This window comes from Oratosquilla oratoria, chromosome 16 (genome assembly GCF_046742065.1).
Source record: "Oratosquilla oratoria isolate Oo_2021 chromosome 16, ASM4674206v1, whole genome shotgun sequence".
NCBI lineage: Eukaryota > Metazoa > Arthropoda > Malacostraca > Stomatopoda > Squillidae > Oratosquilla > Oratosquilla oratoria.
Window position 1 is genome coordinate 59,298,390 of NC_134792.1, and position 26,121 is coordinate 59,324,510.

Here is a 26,121-nt window from a genome sequence, read left to right on the forward strand (position 1 = left end):
TTCTTTCCTTGGTGCAGGTTTCCTCTTTTAGATAGAGAAGGGGTGTGTGGATGATTTCCATGCTGGAAGAAGGTTCCCATATCTATATTTCTGTTCTTAGCAACCATGTACAGATGAGAGATGAGCGATATGTTATCATTCAATAGGGAAACTTCCTCTGACTGCTTGATCTTCCCCTTGGATGGTGACCGGAAAAGAGGCAAGTGTTCCTCATGATAGGCTCATGGAATCTGTCTGGGGTTCAGGAACTGTGTAGATTCACAGATGACATTCATTCCATGCTTGATCATTGTAGGCCTTGGGAAGTACCACAGCTGAAACATTTGTGGAACTGTGGCAGCTGGTGGGCCATTGTCCCTTGTGATATTAACGTAATTCCATCTTGGATCTGGCCCCTGTTTGATGGAGTGGGTGACTGAGACTGATGCCTGTTCTGTGGAAGGAACATTTGGTGGTTGTGCTTGGAGGGTTGTTATCAAGGTTTTCTATCATGATAAAGAGCCGTTGGTGGAGCTGGACAAGGTATATTACACCTTTCATCCTTATGTTCTCAGACATCAGTGGCAACTTCATTACCATTTGCAAGATCCCAGCTGACACTGATGCCCAGTTCATACATCTTTGTGACCAGCTGTTTGGACCTTGTATGTGTGTGTACATAATGACGTGACATGGCAACTTGGGGCCCCGTGTTTGTGCTTTTTCTCCTTGCAGTTGTAAAGGATGACCTGTGAAGCTGTGGCATCTCAATCTTTCAGATCAGCCCCATTTACATTGGGTTGGGACAGCATTCTGCTTGTAGTCACAGGGGAAGTTGAACCCATTTGAGCTGAAGATTTCATTTTGTACAATCCTGGCAACCTTGAGGAAAATCAGAGCATTACCCTAAAGTCTTGCTTGATCTCCTACATCAACATTTCCAGCATTCTTTGCTGAAACACAAGGATCATTTGTTTCCTGTTACTTTGCTTTTGGGCATGGGAGAAACAATTCAGAACTTGCTCCTTGAAGCAGATTTTGTTGTTCTTACTGGTAACGCCAAAATCTGCAGGGCACTTCTCATAGAAGTGCATCAGTGAGGCAAGCTTGAAGTAGAATGTATCTTCTTCCATCCCATTTTCAGTGTGAGTGAAGAGTTCTACAAAAGCTCTTGCTTTGAAATTCTTCACATTTGCAGGTTCATCCTTAGAAGTTACTATGTCTCACCTGAGAGACAGTTCCTAAGTACAACAAGGCAAGCCATATGATATTTTGCTTCCAGGCAACTAAAGTCGCTGGCTCCTTCCAACCTGTCCATAAACTTTGTTTCTTGCAGATCCCTGGCCATAGACCTAGAGTTCTAAATTCATGCAGGAGTCCATCTTTCTTAGTGTACAATATGCAGCTGGTCTTGTTGAGTGATTGGTATAGCTACTGGCCCCTGCCTTTAGTTGTGCCTCTTTCAGAGGTAGCATCTCTTTTCCCTCTTTTGCTCTTTCCAGTCTGTTTGAACTGAACTGTGAATGACAGGATTCATGTCACTGCATGATTCTTGAAGGGATCATCCATAGTGATATCACTGCCAGAATGCAGTGGCATCAGCAGTGAGTTCAATTCTCTGAAATGAGCCACTTTTTCTAGGAATGATATATAGGTCATTGGGGCTGATGCGTGTAGTCCATGTGCATTCAAAGAGTAGTGTAGGGATTCAGGTGTTGTTTGTTGGCAAATTATGCACCAAGTCCATTCCATCTTCATGAAATCCAGCACTAGAAACCTGCAATATGAGGAAAATTAAAACATATAGGGAGATGGTATGTAATATGCATGTAATTAAATAAATGATAAATTTCTATGATGCATGCATATTGCTGTTCAAATCATTTGGCGCTGGATCTAGAATTGAACCTTGAATGCTGAGGAATACCTGAAAAAGATTTGGTGCTTTTATTTAGCATGTCCCCATCAACTACTTAAGCTGCCTCACTATTGTTTAGGAGTCTGAGTGTGGGTGTTTTGTGTGATATAGGGGGTAGGTTTTCCTCAGAATTCAGTACTGGGTATGTGTACTAGCCAGAACAAAGAAAGCAAGTTCAACAAATTGTAGCACAAATGTTCACCACCAGTCACATGTGGATGCTTCACTTTTCCCTCCTACTGTTTTCCTTTGATTTTATAATGGATGTTATTAAAATGCATTTCTAAGTTTTAAATATATATTAAAATACTTAACCATGATTTTAATGTGATTTTTATGCTTAGACAAATTTAATTTTATCCAATTTGAATTATGGAAGCTGATGTGATGTGTAAATGTATCTTTGCAGTACAGTATTATTATTGCCATTATTATTATTATCATTATTTCCAATATTGTCAAAATATTCAGGATTAGAATTATAAATTTCAATTTCACGAAAAAGTTTAGATAAATTATTTTTCATTCTAGGAAATGTGATAATTTTATCTGATTTCTGCCATGGTCATTTCCATATTTTGTAATCAGTGTTTCCATTTTTGCAGATGCAAGTAGTGAATTGGATAAGAAGATGAAGGAACCAGTTGTTGTTCTAAACAAGCTGTCCACAGAGGTATGCTCATACCATTTTCTTTCTCCCTCCTTCCTCTTTCCTCCAGCTTCCTACCTCTCTCCCCTTTCCTTCCTCTTCCTCCCACTTCCTGCTTTGACCCACCCTCTTTCTTTCTTTATCCTCTCTCCTCACCTGTCTCTATTTTCTTTTCTCTCCCTTGTGTCTCTCTTTCCCTCTCATGAATACATATCCCTTGTATATCTTTCTGTCCCCCTGTCTCCCCCTTCACTCTCCCTCCTCTCTCCCTGTCTCTCAGTTCCAACTTAATCCATGTCCTTGATTGCCTGTTATTGTATTTAGATTTGCACTTGTTTATCTTTTGAAGTGGGGCTGTATCAATTCCTAAGCTATTTCAAGTATTTAGGCATCTATATGGTAAAATATATTTCTTTACATCCTTTAGACATGTGGTCTTTCTTAATTTCCACGCATGACCTCATAACCTCTTCCATAGGATGACACCAACATAGGTGACATGAGGCACAAGTAGGTACACGAGGATGCCAGCATCAGCGTCTTGATTATATTTATTTTGTAGTTGTAGCTGAAAGACCCCCATATTCTGTAAACTGGCTTGTGATTGCATTTTCTGTAGTTATTAATCATCATCATCATCATCATCACATACTAAGGCTTTTTCCCCCTTACAGTGGAGGTAGCCAAAAAGAAAAAGGCATAAAAACAATTCCCACCCATTCCATCCCTAAATATACTCCACTCCCCTCCACCCTCCACCCTCCCTCTTATCTTGGCACCTCCTGGACGACAGGTCATCCCTGTATCTTGTCCACTGCCCTGGGTCAGAGGCAGTGTTGCAAGACACAGCACATCCACAGCAAAGAGAAGAGAAGTAAAGCATAAGATAAAGGAGGCAAAGAGGAGAGCAGATGTGAAATGGGGTAAGAGTATGACAGAAAATTTTGAAAGTAATAAAACAATGTTTTGGAAAGAAATTAAGAGAGGAAGAGGAGGCAAATCAAGTAGAGAAGAAAAGGTAAAAGATGCAGATGGAGAGATGATAATGGAAGGGAAGGCAGTGAGAGGAAGGTGGGCAGAGTATTTTAGGGAGTTGCTAAATGTGAAGGAGGATAGGGAGGGAAAGGTAGTTGCAATGGGAAGTGCTAAGAAAATGAGAGTGATGAGTAAGGAAAATGGAGGGAGAATAAAGAAAGATGAAGTGAAAGCAGCTGTTAAGATGATGAGAGCAGGTAAGGCACCTGGGTTGGATGGTGCACTGGCTGGTAAGGTTATTTAATGTTTGTTTAAGATAGGAGGGTGGAGGGGAGTGGAATATATGGGAAATGAAATGGGTAAGATAGGAGGGTGGAGGGGAGTGGAATATATGGGAAATGAAATGTGTGGGAGTGATTTCTATGTCTTTTTCTTTTTGGCTACCCCCCATGTAAGGGGGAAAAAGCCTTTGGTATATGTATGTATGTAAGAGAGGGTAGAGTGCCGGAGGACTGGAGGAGGGCCTGTATAGTTCCGCTTTACAAGGGGAAGGGGGACAAGTGTGAGTGTAGTAGTTTCAGAGGGATCACCTTGTTGAGTGTAGTTGGGAAGGCTTATGTGAGGGTCTTGGTTGAGAGGATTAGGAGAGGAACAGGGAGTAATTGCAGAAGAGCAGTGGGGTTTTAGGACAGGTAGTGGTTGTGTAGATAAGATTTTTGTGGTAAAACAGATATGAGAAAGCTATAGGAAAAGGTAAGGATGTTTTTTGGGCTTTTATGGATCTGGAAAAGTCTTATGACAGGGTATACAGGAAGGCACTGTAGGAGGTTTTGCAGATATATGGGATAGGAGGAAAGCTGTTAAGAGCAGTCAAGAGTTTTTACAAGAGTAGTAGAGCTTATGTTGGGATTAGAAATGGAGAGAGTGAATAGTTTGAGGTAAAGGTGGGACTTCATCAGGGATGTGTTATGTTGCCCTGGCTGTTCAATCTATACATGGATGGGGTGGTGTGAGAGGTGAATGCTAGAGTAGTGGGTCAGGGGTTGGAGATGGTTAAAGAAAATGGAGAAAAGTGGGAGATAAGCCAGCTCTTGTTTGTTGATGACACTGCATGCACTTGTATCAGGATCAGAGGAAGGATTAAGGAAGTTAGTGACAGTTTGAGAAGGTGTGTGAAAGAAGGAAGCTGAAGATAAATGTGGGCAAAAGTAAGGTGATGAGATGTACAAGAGGAGAAAGTGCCAGCAAACTGGATGTCAGTATTAAGGGAGAGAGACTGGAGGAAGTGAATAGCTTTAGATACTTGGGTGCGAATGTGGCAGGAAAGGGAGGAGTGGGGGTGGAGGTAGAATGTAGATTGAGATAAGTGAGTAAATGCCTTGATGGATTAAAATGTATAATGAGAAATAGACATCTGGGAATGGATGCCAAGAGGAGATTGTATGAAGGAGTGATTGTGCCTACAGCACTATACGCAGCAGAAACATGGAACATGAGACAGGGAGAGAAAAGGAGTTTGAATGTGTTTGAGATGAAATGCCTGAGAAGTATGATAGGGGTTACTAGGCAGGATAGAGTGAGAAATGAGGTAGGGAGGAGAACAGGTGGAAAGGGAGTTGGGAGATAGGGTGGATGAAAGAGTATTAGGATGGTTTGGACACATGGAAAAAATGAGTGAAGAAAGATTAATAAAAGAGGTGTTAGTTAAGGCAGTCCGTCGTTGACGACGAAGACGTCCTCTCTCTCTTGAAAGTTTATAAAGTAAAACATTGGTAAGATCATTATTGATGTCACTGATGTATGCACCGATGGCTCCTCAAGCCAAACTCTGAGGCGCAGGGCTTTCCACATGTTGGACATGGGATACCGTCCCCAGGTGGAAGAGGGTTTTGGGCCTGGTACTCATGCCTGCAGGTTCGCTGGAGGTTTCTGGTAGCTGTGCGTTTTTCCTTGAAAGTCTCAGCTGCTTGCTTGATGGTTAAGCGCCAGGTACATCAGTCTGAGGCAAGGGTTTCCAGTTGGTTAGGTTCTATACTGCATTTTTTAAGGTTTCGTTTCAGCTGGTCTTTGAACCTCTTCTGTCCACCAGTTGCATGGGTCCCATCTCTCAGTTCACCATAGAGAACCTGTCGAGGGAGACGGTTTTCTAGCATTCGTATGACATGTCCAACCCAGCGCAACTGGCGGGTGATTATCATTGACTCTATGCTGGTGGTGTTAGCAGTTTGAAGAATGTTGACGTGTGGTACACGGTTACGCCAAGTGATGCCTAAAATGCACTGTAGACAGCGGATGTGGAAGGCCTCCAGTCTGCGGACTTGTTTACTGTAAAGCGTCCAGGACTCACTGCCGTACAGTAGAATGGGAAGACAGATGGTAACATACACTTTGACTTTGGTTTTAACAGTAAGGTCTCGGTTTGTATATACCCTCTCCCTGAGCTTGCTGAAGCTTACTGTGGCCTGGCGAATGCGGTTCTGAATCTCTGCTTCAAGCTCGCAGGTAGAAGAGAGAATGCTACCAAGATACTTGAAGACATCCGCGTTTTTTAGTTCTTCCCCTTCCACCGTAAACCTGGAGAGTATGTTGGGGTTACGCCATTGGGGTTCGAATAGGTACTGAAGTACCTCAGTCTTGTCCGCTTTGACCAGCATACCTCCTGCTTGGTATGCATCATTGGTGGCTGTAATATTTTTCTGGAGTGCTTGCTGTGTTGGGGCTGGGTATGCTGCATCATCAGCATACTGAAGATCGAATATGTAGTTTGTGCGGACTTTGGTTTAAGATTTCAGCCACTGAAGATTGAATAAGCTTCCGCCTTATCTGTAGTTTATGGCAATGCCGTCTTCAGCTTGGGTGTTATAGCATGCTAGGAGGGTAATGGCAGAAAGGTACAAGTTGAATATGGTGTGGAATGCAGAGGAAGGAACGAACATAAGGGGGCGTCCGAGGACGAGATGGATGGGGTAACAGGCATTGCAAAAGAGAGGAATGTCTATTGAGGAAGGATGGGAGGGGGACAGAAGATCGGGGTGAATGGAGAAGGGTTGTGTATAGATGGTGCTGTTATGCATGAGGGGTAGTGGGTGAGGGATGGGGGTGAGAGAGTATGTATGAAAAATAAATTGACACAGCCTGAAGGGATTTCTCCCCATCTCCTTTTCTGCATGAGGGGACAGAGAGGGGGTGTTGCCAAATTAATGAAGCAGCCTTGCTGTGGATGTGCTGTATCTTGTGACACTGCTTCTGACCCAGGGCAGTGGACAAGATGCAGGGACGACCCGTCATCCAAGAGGTGCCAAGATAAGAGGGAGGGTAGAGGGGAGTGGAGTATGTAGGGAATGAAGTGGGTGGGAGTGGTTTTCTATGCCTTTTTCTTTTTGGCTACCTCCTGTGTAAGGGGGGGGAAAAGCCTTTGGTATATGTATGTATGTATGTGTATTAATATATCAGAGTGAAAGAAAATGAATAATAAAGCTCTGACTATATTTCATGACGTGACTATTATGATGCATCACCGAATTACTGTACATCAGGCATCTGATGCTGCGCGCAAGAATTTTACTCATCTTGAAGAGGTTAAAGTCCCCCCCCCATCTTTAATAGGATCTCATCTGTCAGTGCAATGTATCCTCTTTAGTGACCCGAAAACTGTAATCATATCACCTCTTTCTCTTTGATCTTTCAAAGATGGCAGACACAGTGCTATACGTCTTTTCTGATGTGGTTTATCTGCCAGGCTGGGGACCAGTTTGGTTGCTGCCCTTTGTATTTTCTCAATCTTGCTTATATCCTTCACTCAGTGTGAGGACTGTACTACTGACACATATTCCAGTCTTGGATCAGGGTTTCATCATCTCTTCATCCATATAATGAAACACCACTTTGTTCTGTAGTAGTTCATGTGTGTCTCCCACAATCCTGCCGATAAGTCTGTCAGGAGACAGGTCTTTTATCAGTATTCCCAAATCTTTCTCCTCTTTTGCCTTTGTAATGGGTTTAATTTCCAAGGAATAGTTTGAGGACAGTCTTTTGCTAGTGTTGCCCATTTCTACTACTTCACATTTTTTTTTATATTGAACTTTATTTCCCATTTGTGGCTCCATGCAAAAATAGTTTCTAGATCTCTTTTGCAGTTTTCTACCATCCTCAATTTTCACTCTTCTCCCGATTTTTACGTCATGGCAAATATGTTGGCATAGCTTCACATTCCTTCCATCATGTCATTAACCACTTCCATATGGTGACGCCTACGTAGGCGTCATGAGCAGCAAGTGGGTACGCGATGATGCTGACGTCGGCGTCTTGATTATATTTATTGTAGTTGTACCTACATAACCTCCATTCTCTCTAAACTGGCTTCATCATATTTTCTATGGTTATCAAAATTCACGGGTGAAAGAGAACAAACGAATGAGCACTGACTTTATTTTTTATAATGCTATTATTATGACGCAACATTGCACGTCAGGCAGCTAATGCTGCCAGACGTGCGATGTGCCCCGGAGTGAAGAGGTTAACCACATCAGTATGAGTCAAATTCTCGCATGCAGCATTGGCTGCCATATGTACAATTCATCACACTACTCACATTATAAAATGTAAAATCACTGCTGTATTACTCATTCTCATTTACTCTGAGTAATAATAAACATGATAGGGTTTACTAGGGTGGATAGAGTGAGAAATGAGGAGGTGAGGAGGAGAATGGGGTGGAAAGGGAGTTGGGAGATAGGGTTGTTGAATGAGTATTGGGATGGTTTGGACACAAAGAAAGGACAAGTGAAGAAAGATTAGTAAAAGAGGTGTGAAAGGCAGAGGTGGAAGTAGTGAATATGAGGGGGCAACCAAGGATGAGATGGATAGATGGGGTAAAAGGGGCATTGGGAAAGAGGAGAATGTCTGTTGAGGAATTACAGGAGAAGACAGAAGATAGGGGTGAATGGAGAATGGTGGTGTATGAATGATGTGATGCATGAAAAGGAGTGGGTAGGGGATGGGAGGGTGAGGGAGTATGTGTGAAAAATAATTTGATGCAGCCCAAAGGGATTCCTCCCCATCTTCTCTTTTGCTGCATGAGGGGAGGGAGGGGGGGTTGCCAGTTGAATGAAGTGGCCTTGCTGTGGATGTGCTGTGTCTTGCAACACTCACTGTTTTTAACCCAGGACAGTGGGGTGAGATGCAGGGATGATCCATCTTCCAGGAGGAGGCAAGATAAGAGAGAGGGAGGGAGGGGGTGAATGGGAGTGAAGTATGTGGGGATGAAAGGGGTGAGAGTGGATTTTATCTCTGTTTTTTTGCTACCTCCCTTGTAAAGAAGAAAATGCCTTTGATATATGTATGTGTGTATATATATATATATAGGATAGAGGAGGGATTGAGGAAGTAGGTGACAGAGTTTGGGAGAGTGTGTGAAAGCAGAAAATTGAAGATAAATGTGGGTAAAAGTAAGGTGATGAGATGTACAAGGGGAAGTGGCAGCAGACTGGAAGTGAGCATTAAGGGAGAGCGACTGGAGGAAGTGGATAGTTTTAGATACTTGGGTGCAAATGTGGCAGGAAAGGGTGGAGTAGAGGTGGAGGTAGAATGTAGATTGAGACAAGCGAGTAAATGCCTTTGTGGATTTTAAAAGTGTAATGAGGAATAGACATTTGCTAATGGATGCTAAGGGGAGACTATGAAGGAGTGATTGTGCCAACAGCACTGTATGGGGCAGAAACATGGAACATAAGAGAGGAGGAGTTTGAATGTGTCTGAGATGAGGTATCTGAGAAGTATGATGGGGGTTTCTAGGCAGATAGAGTGAGAAATGAGGAGGTGAGGAGGAGAACAGGGGTGGTAAGGGAGTTGGGAGATAGGGTTGATGAAAGAGTATTAGGATGGTTTGGACACATGGAAAGAATGAGTGAAGAAAGACTAGTAAAAGAGGTATGGAAGGCAGATATGGAGGGAGTGAACATGAGGGGCGTCCTAGGATGAGATGGATGGATGGGGTGAAGGGGGCTTTGGGGAAGAGGGGAATGTCTGTTGAGGAAGGACGGGAGAGGACAGAAGACGGGTGAATGGAGAATGGTTGTATATGGATGATGCTGTGATGCATGAGATGGAATGGGTGAGGGGATGGGAGGTGAGGTAGTATGTGTGCGAAAAATTTGACGCAGCCCAAAAGGATTTCTCCCTGTCTTCTCCTTTTCTGCATGGGGGGACAGAGGGAGGGGGTCGCCGATTTAATGAAGCAGCCTTGCTGTGGATGTGCTGTGTCTTGCGACACTACCTCTGACCCAGGGCAGTGAACAAGGTGCAGGGATGACCCATCATCCAGGAGGTGCTAAGATAAGAGGGAGGGTGGAGTAGTGTATTTAGGGATGGAATGGGTGGGAATGGTTTTATGCCTTTTCCTTTTTGGCTACCTCCCTTGTAAGGGGGAAAAAGCCTTGGTAATATGTATGTATATATATATATATAAACCCCCCTCTGTATCATTGCTGGTGAATGGAGGAACGACTTCAGATTCAGGTCTGATATTTCATATTTTTAAGATTATTTTCCAGTACTGGTGTTGTAGACCGGAACTTGTTCTATAGAAATGCATGTTGATGATGTTGCATCGCTGTTATGGTGATGGTATTGTACCTTGAGTTGAAACAATTTCATGGATAGGTGGGGGAGGAGTCAATTGTAAGACTGATGTTTTTCATGACTCATTATGTATGAATGATACTGTGATGCTTGAGGGGGAATGGGGGGTGAGGAAGTATATATGAGAAAAAAATTGATGCAGCCTGAAGGGATTTCTCCCAGTCTTCTCCTTTTCTGCATGAGGGGACAGAGAGGGGGGGGTTGCCAATTTTATGAAACGGCCTTGCTGTGGATGTGCTGTGAATGGAATGGGTGGGAATGGTTTCTATGCTTTTTTCTTTTTGCCAAGATAAAAAGGAATATACAGAAGAACTGGAAATGGCTGAAATTATGAACAACCACTTTAAATCAGTATTCACAATAGAAAACTCGCCTAACAGTGTAGAAAGAGAGAGAGAATTATCCCCAGCAATGAAAGAAATAATCGTAACACAAAAAGAAATCAGTGACCGAATTAAAACCCTCGATGTCGGAAAATCACATGGCCTAGACAGAATTGCAAACTGGATACTGAAAGAATGTATGGAAGAATTAACTGACAAAATATCTAATATAATTAAATTCTCACTTAAAGAAGGAAAAGTGCCATTGGACTGGAAGAAGGCAAATATTTTACCAATTTATAAGGGAGGTGATAAGGAAGATCCATCTAACTACAGACTGGTCTCACTAACAAGCACAATAGCAAAAATTTGTGAAAGAGTTGTCAAAAACAGATGGGTTAAATACCTGGAAGAAAAATGTATACTGAACCCAAATCGATTTGGATTCAGACAAGGGAGATCATGTACAACAAATTTGATCTGCTTTTACTCAAGATTGATAGACATAATACAAGAAAGAGATGGGTGGGTGGACTGTGCTTTTCTGGACCTGCAAAAGGCATTCAATAAGGTACCACATAAAAAACTAATAAAGAAGATAGAGTCAAAAGGTGGCATCAGAGGAAAATTGTTGGAATGGATGAAAGACTTCCTGATTGGGAGGAAAATGAGAGTTGTAATTAGAGAAAAATTCTCCAACTGGGAAGAAGTAAAAAGAGGTGTCCTGCAAGGATCAGTACTGGCCCCGATCATGTTCGCCGTATACATTAATGACATGAATGAAGGCGTGGAATGCTATATGAATTTCTTTGCAGATGATACAAAATTACTAAAGAAAGTAAAACAGCACTGTATGGGGCAGAAACGTGGAACATAAGAGAAGAAGAGAGAAGGAGTTTGAATGTGTTTGAGATGAGGTGTCTGAGAAGTATGGTGGGGGTTACTAGGCTGGATAGAGTGAGAAATGAGGAGGTGAGGAGGAGAACAGGGGTGAAAAAGGATTTAGGAGATAGGGTTGATGAAAGAATATTAGGATGGTTTGGACACATGGAAAGAATGAGTGAAGAAAGACTAGTAAAAGAGGTATGGAAGGCAGAGGTGGAGGGAGTGAACATGAGGGGACGTCCTAGGATGAGGTGGATGGATGGGGTGAAGGGGGCTTTGGGGAAGAGGGGAATGTCTGTTGAGGAAGGAAGGGAGAGGACGGAAGACAGAGGTGAGTGGAGAATGGTTGTATATGGATGATGTTGTGATTGCATGAGGAGGAATGGGCGGTGGGGGGGGTAGTATGCGTGAGTAAATTTTGACGCAGCCCGAAGGGATTTCTCCCCGTCCTCTCCTTATATGCAAGGGGGGACGGAGAGGGGGGGGTCGCCGATTAAATGAAGCGGCCTTGCTGTGGATGTGCTGTGTCTTGCGACACTGCTTCTGACCCAGGGCAGGGTGCAGGGATAACCCCTCATCCAGGAGGTGCTCAGATGAGAGGGAGGGTGGGAGGGGTGTGGAGTGTATTTAGGGATGAAATGGGTGGGAGTGTTTTTATGCCTTTCCCTTTTTGGCTACCTCCCTTGGAAGGGGGAAAAAGCCTTGGTATATGTATGTATGTATGTAAAATTTAATATAAAGAAATGCAGTATAATGGAATTTGGAAAGAGTAAAAACAGAATATGAAAAGATTACAGAATTGGGGAAGAAAAAAAGAAAAAAAGCCAACTCTGAAAAAGATCTTGGAGTGATTGGAAAGGACATGAAACCAGATAAACATATAAATAAAATATTCGGAGAAACCTACAACTTATTGAGGTCAATCAAAGTGGCATTTGCTTATATGGATGAAGAAAATACTAACTACACTAATAAGACCAAAACTTGAGTACGCAGCATCACTTTGGACACCCAGTACCAAAAAGAATATTAAGAAACTAGAAAGAATACAAAGAGCAACAACCAAACTAGCACCGACTCTCACCGAGCTAACATATGAGCAAAGACTGTCCAAATTGAATCTACCAACTCTGAAATAAAGAAGAGAAAGAGGAGATTTGCTGACTACAGAATAATGAAAGGAATGGAAGTTTTAGACAGGAATGACTTGTTAGTGTGGGACAACGGTAAAACGAGAGGACACGGAAAAAAACTGAAAAAGGACAGTTATAGTTAAAACTTGAAAAGGAACAGTTTCCCACACAGAGTGATAAATACATGGAACAAATTAGACAACAAAACAGTATGTGCAAACACTAGACAAGATTTTAAGGTAAAACTTGATGCGGAGAGATACAAAGACGGGTCACCACGAGCATAGCTCCCCTCCCGTATATAACAACTAGGTAAATACACACACACACACACACACACACACACACACACACACACACACACACACAGGGTGTTTGGGATAAATTTGACACTTTCGGAAAGAAAAACGTATCTTGGCCAAAAATTTATGTATTCTCAAAATTCAAAGTGTATCTCTTAGAGGACCTTTTGACAAATACAGCTCAAAGAAGTCACTCTGAGCCTCCACCATGGCCTTCAGGCTGAACCTGCAGCATGCGGCCTTCACGGTGTCCTTTGAGAGACACCTGAACACCAGTTTGATCCTGGTAATTAGTTTGTCCTTGGTATTGCAGACAGTACTATTAGTGTCTTTTTCAACTGCACCCCACACATAATAGTCCATGGGGTTGCAATCAGGCCAGTTAGGGGGCCAGATGTTGGGACTGGTGAAGTTGTAGAAGTTCTCAGACAGCCACTTCTGGATTTTCCCAGAGGTGTGACATGGAGCTGATTCCTGCTGCCACACATATGGTCCTCCCACAGCCACCCTCTCTACCCAGTGCTCGACATCAATAGACAGCAACTCAATATAGCCATCTGAAGCGAGTCTTGAGTCCCTTTTCAAAGATGTGGTTCGGTATGACGTGGCCTTTGCTGGAAATACACCTAAAGACCATCGCAGTTTGAGGGAACTTGGTCTTCATGAAATGTGGGAATTTGTGTGGACTGTAGGCTAGCCACCTGTTGTTCTGTGGGTTGTGCAACTGGTCCTGGCAGAAGTTCTTCTTGTCTGAGAGTAACCAGAGCATCCCTGGCTCAATTGGATGTGTGACTTTGTTGAAGAGTTTCTTGGCTTTTGTAAGGCGGTTCTCTTGGGCCTAGGCAGTGAGTAGTTGGCCCCTGCACCTCGTGTAGCAAAGATCCTCATTCAGCTCTTTCTCTCTTGTCAGGTTCTGCATTGCTTTTCCTGGATCTTGCCACACCTTTTCTTTTTGCAGCTCGACAAATTTTGTTGTATGGACAGAGTCAGAATGCCTGCTATGATCCTTACTGCTAGCCATTGCTTCCATGTCTCTGTCGCAGTTCTCCAACTCACATCTCATGGCCTTCACAGTATTCAAGGAGCACTGAGCTGCATCTAAGGTTTCTGAATTTTTTATTCTGGCATGAATCATCATGATGCAGGTCACTCTGTTCCAATATTTCAGTGCTTTCCAGTCATCCATGCTCTCTAGCTCTCACATCCACCAATAGTACACAGAATCAGCTATCTGTTGCACTTTACTGCTATTAAATCCTTCAAATGGTTCTGAAATGACAGAAGATAAAATAATGATCAAATTTATCCTGAACACCCTGTATATACCAAGGTCTTCTTCCCAGAGATAAGGAAGGTAGCCAAGTTAAAGGCAAGCACTCCCTCCTATTCCACTCCCACCCATTCCACCCCCATACACCTCTCATCTTAGCTCCTCATGGATGAAGGGTCATCCCAGTCTCCTGCCCAATGCTAGGATCAGAATCAATGCAGCAAGATACAGTACATCCACAGGAAAGTCACTTCACTTAATTGGCACCCCCTCCTTCTCAGTACCCTTATGCAGGAAATAGAGATGGGGAGAAATCCCTTTGGGCTGCATCAAAAAATCTATGCACAGCCATTCTCCACTCACCCCTATCCCCTGACCTCCCTTCCTTGTTTAACAGTAATTCCCTTCTTACTCAAAGCCCTTTTCACCCCATCCATCCTTCTCATTCTTGGTCGTCTCCTCAAATTCACTCATCCACTTCTGCCTTCCACTCTTCTCTTGCTAATCTTTCTTTACCCATTCGTTCCATATGTCCAAACCATCCCAATACTTCCACCCCTGCTCTCCTCACCTCCTCATTTCTCATTCTATCCAACCTTGTAACCCCAATCATACTCCTCAGACATTTCATCTCAAATACATTTAAACTTTTTTCTGCCTCATACAATATTGTTGGTACTATCACCCCTAGAGTAGAGGTAGGTGTGGAGGAGGAATGGGGATGGTTCAAGGAGGGAGTCACAAAGTGTGCAAAGATGGTGTGTGGAACAAGAAGGACAGGAGTAAATAGAAGGAAGGGTAGTGAATGGTGGGATGAGGAAATGAAGAAGGTTGTAGAAGAGAAGAAGTGAGCTTACACAGATTGGTTACAAAATAGGACGAGGGAGTCATATGAGACGTAGAAAGAAAAAAAAAAGAAGTAAAGAAAAAGGTAAAGGAGGCAAAGAGGAGAGCAGATGTAAAATGGGGTAAGAGTATGACAGAAAATTTTGAATGTAATAAAAAGATGTTTTGGAAAGAAATTAAGAGAAGAGGAGGCGAATCAAGTAGAGAAGAAAAGGTAAAAGGTGCAGATGGAGAGATGATAATGGAGGAGAAGGCAGTAAGGGGAAGATGGGCAGAATATTTTAGGGAGTTGCTAAATGTGAAGGAGGATAGGGAGGGAAAGATAGCTGTAGTGGGAATGCTAAGAAAATGAGAGTGATGAGTGAGGAAAATGGAGGAGAAATAAAGAAGGATGAAGTGAAGGCAGCAGTTAACCACTTCACTACGGGACTTAAATCTCGCGGGCAGCAGCCAATGCCAGCCATACGACGTGTCGTAATAATACTCGCATCATAAAATATAGTCACGGCCTATATCGATCGTTCTCTCTTTCACCCGAGAATTTTGAAAACCACAGAGAATGGGATTAAGAGCAGATTAGGGAGAATATAAAAACACAGGGGCGACTACAATAAATATAATCAAGACGCCGATATGGCAGTGTCGCGAATCCACTTGCTCCTCATGACGCCTACGTGTGCGGCACCGTATGGAAGGGGTTAAGATGATGAAAGCAGGTAAGGCACCTGGTCTGGATGGATGCCATGCAGAATGTCTTAAAAAAGGAGGTACAGTGATGGTGGACTGGTTGGTGAGGTTATTTAATGTTTGCTGGAGAGAAGGTAGAGTTCCAGAGGACTGGAGGAGTGCTTGTATAGTTCCACTTTACAAGGGAAAGAGGGACAAGTGTGAATGTAGTAGTTTCAGAGGGATTAGCTTGTTAAGTGTAGTTGGGAAGGCTTATGGGAGGATCTTGATTGAGAGGATTAGGAGAGGAACAGAGGGAGTAATTGGTGAGGAATAGTGTGGATTTAGGACAGGTAGAGGTTGTGTAGATCAGATTTTTATGGTAAGACAGATATGTGAGAAAGCTACAGGAAAGGGGAAGGGTGTTTTTTGGGCCTTTATGGATCTGGAAAAGGCTTACAACAGGGTAGACAGAAAGGCACTGTGGGAGGTTATGCGGATATACGGGATAGGAGGAAAGCTTCTGGGAGCTGTCAGGAGTTTTTATGAGAGTAGTAGAGCTTGTGTCAGGATTGGAAATGGAGAGAGTGAGTGGTTTGAGGTAAAGGTGGGACTTCTTCAAGGATGCGTTATGTCACCCTAGCTGTTCAACTTATACATGGATGGGGTAGTGCGAGAGGTAAATGCAAGGGTAGTGGGTCAGTGATTGGAGATGGTTAAAGAAAATGGAGAAAAGTGGGAGGTGAGCCAGCTGTTGTTTGCGGACGACACTGCGCTTGTGGCAGGATCGGAGGAGGGATTGAGGAAGTTGGTGACAGAGTTTGGGAGAGTGTGTGATAGAAGAAAGCTGAAGATAAATGTGGGTAAAAGTAAGGTGATGAGATGTACAAGGGGTGAAAGTGGCAGTAATCTGGAAGTGAGCATTAAGGGAGAGCAACTGGAGGAAGTGGATAGTTTTAGATACTTGGGTGCAAATGTGGCAGGAAAAGGTGGAGTGAAGGTGGAGGTAAAATATAGATTGAGAGAAGTGAGTAAATGCCTTGGTGGATTAAAAAGTGTAATGAGGAATAGAAATTTGGGAATGGATGCTAAGAGGAGACTGTATGTAGGAGTAATTGTGCCAACAGCACTGTATGGAGCAGAAACATGGAACATAAGAGAGGAAGAGAGAAGGAGCTTGAATGTGTTTGAGATGAAGTGTCTGAGAAGTATGATGGGGGTTACTAGGCTAGATAGAGTGAGAAATGAGGAGGTGAGGAGGAGAACAGGGGTGGAAAGGGAGCTGGGAGATAGGGTTGATGAAAGAATATTAGGATGGTTTGGACACATGGAAAGAATGAGTGAAGAAAGACTAGTAAAGGAGGTATGGAAGGCAGATGTGGAGGGAGTGAACATGAGGGGACGTCCTAGGATGAGATGGATGGATGGGGTGAAGGGGGCTTTGGGGAAGAGGGGAATGTATGTTGAGGAAGGACGGGAGAGGACAGAAGATGGGTGAATGGAGAATGGTTGTATATGGATGATGTTGTGATGCATGAGGTGGAATGGACGGGGGGATGGGGGATAAGGTAGTGTGTGTGAGCAAAATTTTGACGCAGCCCGAAGGGATTTCTCCCCGTCCTCTCCTTTATATGGGGGGACGGAGAGGGGGGGCCACCCCGGTGAATTTTTCACGAATATTTTTTAAATTTCACTTCACTTTTATCGGCTCAAGATGTCAGTCCTACCCGAAACTATCACTTGGTGAAGTTTTTTTCTGAAAAATATTTTTTTTTGCCCCCTCAGATGCCATTTTTAAATGACCCGGGGTGTTGCGTCATAGCCTGACGCGTGCGCTAGAAAATGAGGTATCATTAAAATATTTTTTTCTTTATATAAATTTCGACAAATGGCATCTCTTCCCCACATGCGTGTGGTAAATCCTAGCTACTCACGTCCAGTACATACGGAGACATTACAGATAACGCAATGCTGCGTTCCTGTAATATTTCTTTTATATTCGTCTTGCAAGATGACTTACAAACGTAAGCTTACGTTATCGAGGATATCCAACTTCAAGAAGAGTAAAGGGCATCAAGACTCTTCAGATCAAGGAGAAATTAGCGAAGAAATTAGCAGAGATGAAGGGGAGAGAGCGTGTTATCACTGTCCGGCTTATCACCTCCTCCGCCACCACTCCCACCCACGCCACAACAGCAGTCACCTCCCTTTCCCTTCATTCTATAAGTCAACAATATATACACAATCATATGTGAAAATTTCATGCCAATCAGATGAATACACATGGCAGGAAAAGGAAAAAACCGAAAAAAAACTTTAGAAGCCGATATCTCAATGTTGTTTTTTGAACTTCAAATAATTTCACAAAATCGGTAAAAACTCTGATCAACTTATGTTAGGTATTAATTTATACTTCAACAAAAATAGAATTTTTTGTTGGAATTAGATTTTTCAATTTGTCAAAAACAAAAATGGGATTCAGGAGACCTAAAAAAAAAAATTCGAAAAAAAATTAAAAATTTGTTTCCTTCAAAGACAAAACAAAAAATTAAAAATCAAATCCAACAAAATGTAGATATATAAACAAAGTTTCTATGATAATTTTTTCAAAGCAATTAAGTGAAAAATGAATCTTGTGAAACAAAAAAAAGAAAAACACGTTTTTTTTTTGTAGCCACTACCATTCATTAAAATTGCATGAAATTTACAGAATAGCATTTCTTTATACCAACAAACAACATATTAATATTTCAAAGCAATTGGATGAACCAGAAGCGAGATATGAGCCCAAAGAGTTTTTGGGGGTGGCCCCCCTTAATGAAGCGGCCTTGCTGTGGATGTGCTGTGTCTTGCGACACTGCTTCTGACCCAGGGCAGTGGACAAGGTGCAGGGATGACCCGTCATCTAGGAGGAGCTTAGATGGGAGGGAGGGTGGAGGGGTGTGGAGTGTATTCAGGGATGGAATGGGTGGGAATGATTTTATGCCTTTTCCTTTTTTGCTACCTCCCTAGTAAGGGGGAAAAAGCCTTGGTATATGTATGTATGTACTATCACCCCTCCATATAATCTTCTCTTTGCATCCATTCCCAGATACCTATTTCTCATGACACTTTTTAATCCCCCAAGACATTTACTTGCTTCTCTCAATCGACAAATTACCTCTACCCTCACTCATCCCTTTCTGGTAACATGCGACCCTAAACACTTAAAACTATCCACTTCCTCCAGTCTCTCTCCTTTAAAACTTACAGCTTGCTTCCATCCTTTCCCCATGTACCTCTGATCACCTTACTTTTATCCACATACCTTCCCAAACTGTCACAACTGCCTTAATCCCTTCTCTGACCCTGCCATAAGATCATTGTCATCTGAAAAAAACAACTGGCTCACCTCCCACTTCTCTCCATTATCTTTAACCATCTCCAGTCCCCAGCCCATTACCCTCGCATTTACCTCCCTTATCACCGTATACATGTACACATTGAACAGCCATGGCAATGTGATGCTTCCCTGATGCAGCCCCACTTTTACCTCAAACCACCCCCTTCTCCATTTCCTGTTCTACAGGCTCTACTACTCTTGTAAAAACTTGATCATTACCTGCATTCCCCCAATCCTATATACCTGCAGTACCTCTCACAGTGGTTTTCTAACCTGTCACAAGCCTTCTCCAAATCCATAAAGGCCCATGCCTTCTGCCAAAGCTTTCTCACACATCTGCCGTACCACAATAATATCATCCATGCATCCTCTACCTCTCCTAAAACCACACTGCATCTCTCTTAATCCTCTCAATTAAAACCATTCCATATGCCATCCTAACTACACTCAACAAACTGATCCCTCTAAAATTAAATGATTACATTTGTCCCCTTTTCCTTTGTAAAGAGGAACTGTGCAGACACTCTCAGTCCTCCAGCACTCTCCTCTCTGTAGACACACAACAACCTCAATAGCCAGTCCACTATTACTGTACTTCCCTCCTCCAGACACTCCACATGACATCTATTCAACCCAGGTGCTTTGCCTGCTCTCATCTTTTTCAAAGCTCCCTTTACATTATCTTTAATTGTATATCTTACATTTTCCTCTCCTATCACATGGAAAGAATGAGTGAAGAAAGACTAGTAAAAGAGGTATGGAAGGCAGATGTGGAGGGAGTGAACATGAGGGGATGTCCTAGGATGAGGTGGATGGATGGGGTGAAGGGGGCTTTGGGGAAGAGGGGAATGTCTGTTGAGGAAGGACAGGAGAGGAAAGAAGACGGGTGAATGGAGAATGGTTGTATATGGATGATGTTGTGATTGCATGAGGTGGAATGGGCGGGGGGATGGGGGGTGAGGTAGTATATGTGAGCAAAATTTGACGGAGCGCGAAGGGATTTCTCCCCCTCTCCTTTTATGCAATGGGGGGACGGAGAGGGGGGGTCGCCGATTTAATGAAGTGGCCTTGCTGTGGATGTGCTGTGTCTTGCGACACTGCTTCTGACCCAGGGCAGTGGACAGGGTGCAGGGATGACCCGTCATCCAGGAGGTGCTTAGATAAGAGGGAGGGTGGAGGGGTGTGTAAGGGGAAAAAAGCCTTGGTATATGTATGTATCACCATTGTTTCTTAGCACCTCCCACTTCTATAATCAATCCTTCCCCCATCCTCCTCTATATTCATCAGTTCTCTAAAAAATTACCCATCATCCCCATACTGCCTCCACTTCCATAAGCATCTGTCTACTACGCCTTTTACCTTTTCTTATCTGCCTGACTTACCTCCATTTCCTCTCTTAATTTACTTCCAAAACATCTTTTTATTACTTCAAAAAAAAATTCATACTCCTCCACCATGTCACATCTGCCTCTTTGCCTCCTTTATCATGTTTTACTATTCTTTTTTTTTTTCTATGCACCTCTCATATGTTTCCTGAGTCCTGCTTTATAACCAATCCCTAAATGCTTGCTTCATTTCTTCTACTTGATGTTTCTATATAATTGCTTTATGTATTCTGTTTCTTGCTGTTAGATTCTTCTTTGAGGTTATTTCCACTGTATTTTAACAGTTACACAGCAGTAAGAGAAGACTAACACAAGGCATGACTGTCCGCCCAACTACATCAATACCAAGAGGCTACATCCCACAACTGCTTTCTCTCAGCTCTATAACTAACCACACACTGCCAGGTGATCTTAACATGTACCATCCAACCTGGCTTGACACACAAACGGCAGGTCAACAAGGACAAAATTCTGGAAGTTAAAAGTCCAACATACTTACAGATGGTGCAAGAAGAATGAGAAGAATGGAAAAAGAGGAAGACCATAAACTATTGTATTGATGAGAAATGTGTTAAGAACTGGACCTTTGTTTTCAATTATCTCATAATTCTGGGGCCCACATTTACATAAAGTAGGATCCTTGAGGAAGTTGGTGGCAGAGTTTGGGAGAGTATGTGATAGAAGAAAACTAAAGATAAATGTGGGTAAAAGTAAGGTGATGAGATGTACAAGGGGTGAAAGTGGTAGTAGACTGGAAGTGAGCATTAAGGGAGAGCGACTGGAGGAAGTGGATAGTTTTAGATACTTGGGTGCAAATGTGGCAGGGAAAGGTGGAGTGAAAGTGGAGGTAGAATGTAGATTGAGAGAAGCAAGTAAATGCCTTGGTGGATTAAAGAGTGTAATGAGGAATAGACATTTGGGAATGGATGCTAAGAGGAGACTGTATGAAGGAGTGATTGTGCCAACAGCACTGTATGGGGCAGAAACATGGAACATAAGAGAAGAAGAGAGAAGGAGTTTGAATGTGTTTGAGATGAGGTGTCTGAGAAGTATGATGGTTACTAGGCTAGATAGAGTGAGAAATGAGGAGGTGAGGAGAACAGGGGTGGAAAAGGAGCTGGGAGATAGGGTTGATGAAAGAATATTAGGATGGTTTGGACACATGGAAAGAATGAGTGAAGAAAGACTAGTAAAAGAGGTGTGGAAGGCAGATGTGGAGGGAGTGAACATGAGGGGACGTCCTAGGATGAGGTGGATGGATGTTGTGAAGGGGGCTTTGGGGAAGAGGGGAATGTCTGTTGAGGAAGGACGGGAGAGGACAGAAGACGGGTGAATGGAGAATGGTTGTACAGGGTCTAACAGATAAATCCGTACAACTTCTTATCATATGTTTTAAGATTAATATCTCGGGTTATAATATACAGAGAGTTATGAAATTTTCAGTATATTTAGAAAAGGCAATAAGAACAATGATTTCATTCAATGTAACCACCTTCAGCTGTTATGACGCTTTCAACGCGTTTACGAAACTTGGATACAGCGTTGATGATCTCAGACTTTGATAATGAACCCACAGCCTTCTTGATGTCTGTCTTCAGGGTTGCTATACTTCTGTGTGGCTTGTCACATGCCTTGGCCTCAATTCGCGCCCAAAAATAATAATCTAAAGGGTTTAGGTCTGGCGAATTTGAGGGCCACAACTCTTTGTTCCAGAACTGCACATTTGACCCTTCGAGAAGGTTGGTGGTCCTCTTCGCTGTGTGGGCTGGAGCCGAGTCTTGTTGGAAGACAAACTGGTTGCCACTAGCCTTATCTTTCATCCAGGGTATTATTTTCTCTTCTAGAACTTTGCAATAGACAACGGCATTGACTTTCTCCTTGTTGTTGAAGAAGTGAGTGAAGACGTCCCCCTCAGTTGACACCATACAGAGCACCATGACACTTGCTGGTTTCTTCGTCGTTGTCTTGTGTTGAACCTCTGAGGATGAGGAGGCTATCCAGCGATCATTCCGCTTATTGAAAGTCGCATCAACCGTGAAAATCTTCTCGTCGGAAAAAAACTTGATGACTGAGCCATTCGACTTCATCCAGTTCAACAGCTTTTGGCACCTGGTCAAGCGGATTTCTTTCATTTTTAGTGTCAAAAGATGTCTTTTTCCTTGTGAGAATGAGGTTAATCCCAATTTCTTTAATGCTCTGTGAATTGTCATTGTGCTGACACCTCTCTTCTTTGCCAATGTCGATAATGGTAAGGCTGGATTTGCATTGACACTTCTCTTGAGACCAGCTAAAAAGCGAGGTGTTAGAATTCTGCCCCTTCTGGGCTTGTGAGCAGCTCGTTGGTCTTCGCCGGTCTCATCAAAATGTTTACAAACATCGTAAACAGTTTGTCTGGAGTATTTTAGCATCCTTATTATGGCGCTAGGAGTGTGACCCGCGCGACGAAGTTTGCATATGGCTGAACGTTTGGCTTGTTCCATTGCTTAATGTTTATTGCACCGGTGCTAGTATACAACTGGCTAAATTATTAGACAAATGGAAGTATCTGGAAACAATCAGAATTGCCATATGTTACTTTTTAAGTGCTTAAAACCTCTTCAAAATTTGTACGGATTTATCTGTTAGACCCTGTAAATGGATGATGTTGTGATTGCATGAGGTGGAATGGGCGGGTGGATGGGGGGTGAGGTAGTATGTGTGAGCAAAATTTGACGCAGCCCGAAGGGATTTCTCCCCGTCCTCTCATTTATGCAATGGGGGGTCGCCGATTTAATGAAGCGGCCTTGCTGTGGATGTGCTGTGTCTTGTGACACTGCTTCTGACCCAGGGCAGTGGACAAGGTGCAGGGATGACCCGTCTTTCAGGAGGTGCTAAGATAAGAGGGAGGGTGGAGGGGTGTGGAGTGTATTCAGGGATGGAATGGGTGGGAATGATTTTATGCCTTTTTCTTTTTGGCTACCTCCCTTGTAAGGGGGAAAAAGCCTTGGTATATGTATGTATGTAGGATCCTTACCCTGTCTCTCTATATTATTTAGTCTCCTATGACATATAGGGGAACATGGTGGAGGCATCCATCACCTTCAGGGTATCAGAAGAGAAGAGATAAAGAATAGGTTCAATGGGGGCATTGAAAGGACAAACAGCAAAAATAAAAGTGTCGGTATTCCTTTGTGTGTAGAGATGTTACTCTAACATGAACAATGATGTGTGATTTAAAACAATCTCGAAGTATTGATTGCACATAACCATGCAGTCACCCCAGTATGGGAATAATAACAATTGTTGCCACAAGTTTTTATGACTAGAAATCTGCAGTCCCAGATTGGCAGGTAATAGCCCGGGGGCCCTCTTGTCTATCTTTGTGAATCAATCAGTCCATTGCCCCAGGTCTTTCTTGCAGGAGACCCATTGCTCCCAGGTAACGGGGAACAGCCACTGGATAGACCCATAAGTCACTCACATAAGAGATTTTGTGTTGATGTTTGGGTAAGGCCTTAGTATGGCAGTATTCAGTGTCTTCTGGTTGGTTAGTTGTCCTTGATCCAATTTGCATCTGTGGCTGGGCCTATTCTTTGTTGGTATTGTTTTAAAGTGGGATGGTGACCTGAATACAGAAAAGCTAGTGTGATTCATACTTATCATGGAAGGGGTGTCTGGGGAGGATTTAGGGTAAGGAGTTCAGTAGTGTGTCTTAAGCCACATCCACAATTGTTGCATTTCCACATATTGTATCATCTTTGTGTACCACCTAGTAACATGATATGGTGCAACAGGGTATTGTTGTGTATCCGCCTGCTGTATATGGATACGCAACAAGTGGGTACAATGTACAATATCCTGTTGCACTGTATCGTATCACTAGGTGGTACGCAAAGATGATACGATACATGGAAATGCAACAAGTGTGGACATGGCTTTAGAGTGCTTGTTTTGTATAGATATGTTAGATGGTGGTGGCAGGTTACCAAAGATGTTTCAGTAATATATCATTGTGTTGTGAATACTTGTTTTTTTCTGTATTATATTAGTGTAGGCCTGTTCCTATGTCACGGGCTTATAGTAGTTGGAGGAAAGGATCAGTTTTTGATTGTCAGCTTATTGAGGACATGGATATGAAGGTGAATTTGATTGAGATCTTTGACCCAATCTAGAGATTGTTAGTCCCTTAGGGATGCAACTCCAAATGTCTCTTGACCAGGATATATTTGACAATGTATGATTTCTTTTGGCATTTGGTATATATGTAATGATTTCTGTTTGCAGGACCTAAGGAGTATGGGACGTATTCCAAAGCTTATAGGTGCAACAGGTGGTGGACACGGAGAAAGTGGTGGGGATCGTGATGGGATGGATGAAAAGAACAAAAAGAAAATGGATAAACACGACACATCACAAAACAGGTAAGATTGAGTGAATTGATTTTCAATAAGAAATATACAGGTAAATGTCATGGTTGCAAGATAAAGGGCCAACTAATTAATTAGATAATGAAATGGTGATATATCAAGATTATGCTAAATCATAGTTTAAGAATTTCATGTCACTGCAGTAAACCCTTTATATATTTGTGGTTCTGGAGTGCAGATCCCTATAAATGCAGAAAATACATGAATATTTGTTACACAAATTACTCTCCTTAGCAAGTGTGCATAATATAGCAGATTGAAGTTCTCAAACTTATTCAGAAAGTACAATTCAGCATATACTGAACTATATCCAATACTATGCAAAAGATCTAGTTATTGGCAGTGGCAACATATTTTACCAACCATTTGCTTTGTTTTAGTGGCACTTCTGATGTAACTAAGTTCCCACTGCTGCCTCAATTCATAGTTGTTTTCCATGTTGGCTTACTCTGTATGTATATATATTGACGAGATAAACACCATATGAGGACGGAGCCTTTATTTGTACGACATTTCGCTTATTACAGCTTTTTACAAGTTGAGATACAAATGCTTGAGATTAAATAAGGGGAAAGGAGGGAACGGGGAGAGAAAAGGGGGGGGGGAGGAAGAGGAGGAGGAGGAGGAGGGTGGGGGGATTGGACACTGGGAAAGGATGAGAATGCTGGCCCAAACGTCCGTGGGCGAAATGTCCACAAAGGGTGGTTTAAATATTTAATATTTTGCTGGCCATGGGTATTAGGGGAATAATGTGAGGAGATATGTTAAACATGCCCCTGTTTTGTTCAATAGTGTTCGTTCCTTGAATGATTGCTGCTTCTAAACACTTCCTGCGGATTTTGTCTGGTTCCCGTATCAGCAGCTCTGCATTCTTCCAGTCCATAAGATGGTTTTCCTTGTTTCTATGTGTCACACATGCATTGGTGGTGACATCATGCCTGACGTCGTAACGGTGTTCACGTATTCGTGTATTCAGGTCGCGTGACGTTTCTCCGATGTAAACTTTATCACATCCTGAACACGGAATACAATGTGATAAAGTTTACATCGGAGAAACGTCACGCGACCTGAATACACGAATACGTGAACACCGTTACGACGTCAGGCATGATGTCACCACCAATGCATGTGTGACACATAGAAACAAGGAAAACCATCTTATGGACTGGAAGAATGCAGAGCTGCTGATACGGGAACCAGACAAAATCTGCAGGAAGTGTTTAGAAGCAGAAATCATTCAAGGAACGAACACTATTGAACAAAACAGGGGCATGTTTAACATATCTCCTCACATTATTCCCCTAATACCCATGGCCAGCAAAATATTAAATATTTAAACCACCCTTTGTGGACATTTCGCCCA

At 42.7% G+C, this 26,121-nt stretch overlaps 1 protein-coding gene across 3 annotated transcripts in view; it reads left to right on the forward strand.

Annotated features, from left to right (window-relative positions):
* The window catches only part of LOC143034049 (nipped-B-like protein A), a gene marked incomplete at its 5' end in the record, with an annotated part of 196,110 nt that overhangs the window by 61,785 nt on the left and 108,204 nt on the right, over positions 1-26,121 (forward strand). For all 3 annotated transcript variants that reach the window (XM_076199933.1, XM_076199934.1, XM_076199935.1), the window contains 2 exon segments: positions 2,503-2,570; positions 24,616-24,752. In XM_076199933.1, the coding sequence (XP_076056048.1) occupies positions 2,503-2,570; positions 24,616-24,752 (205 nt within the window).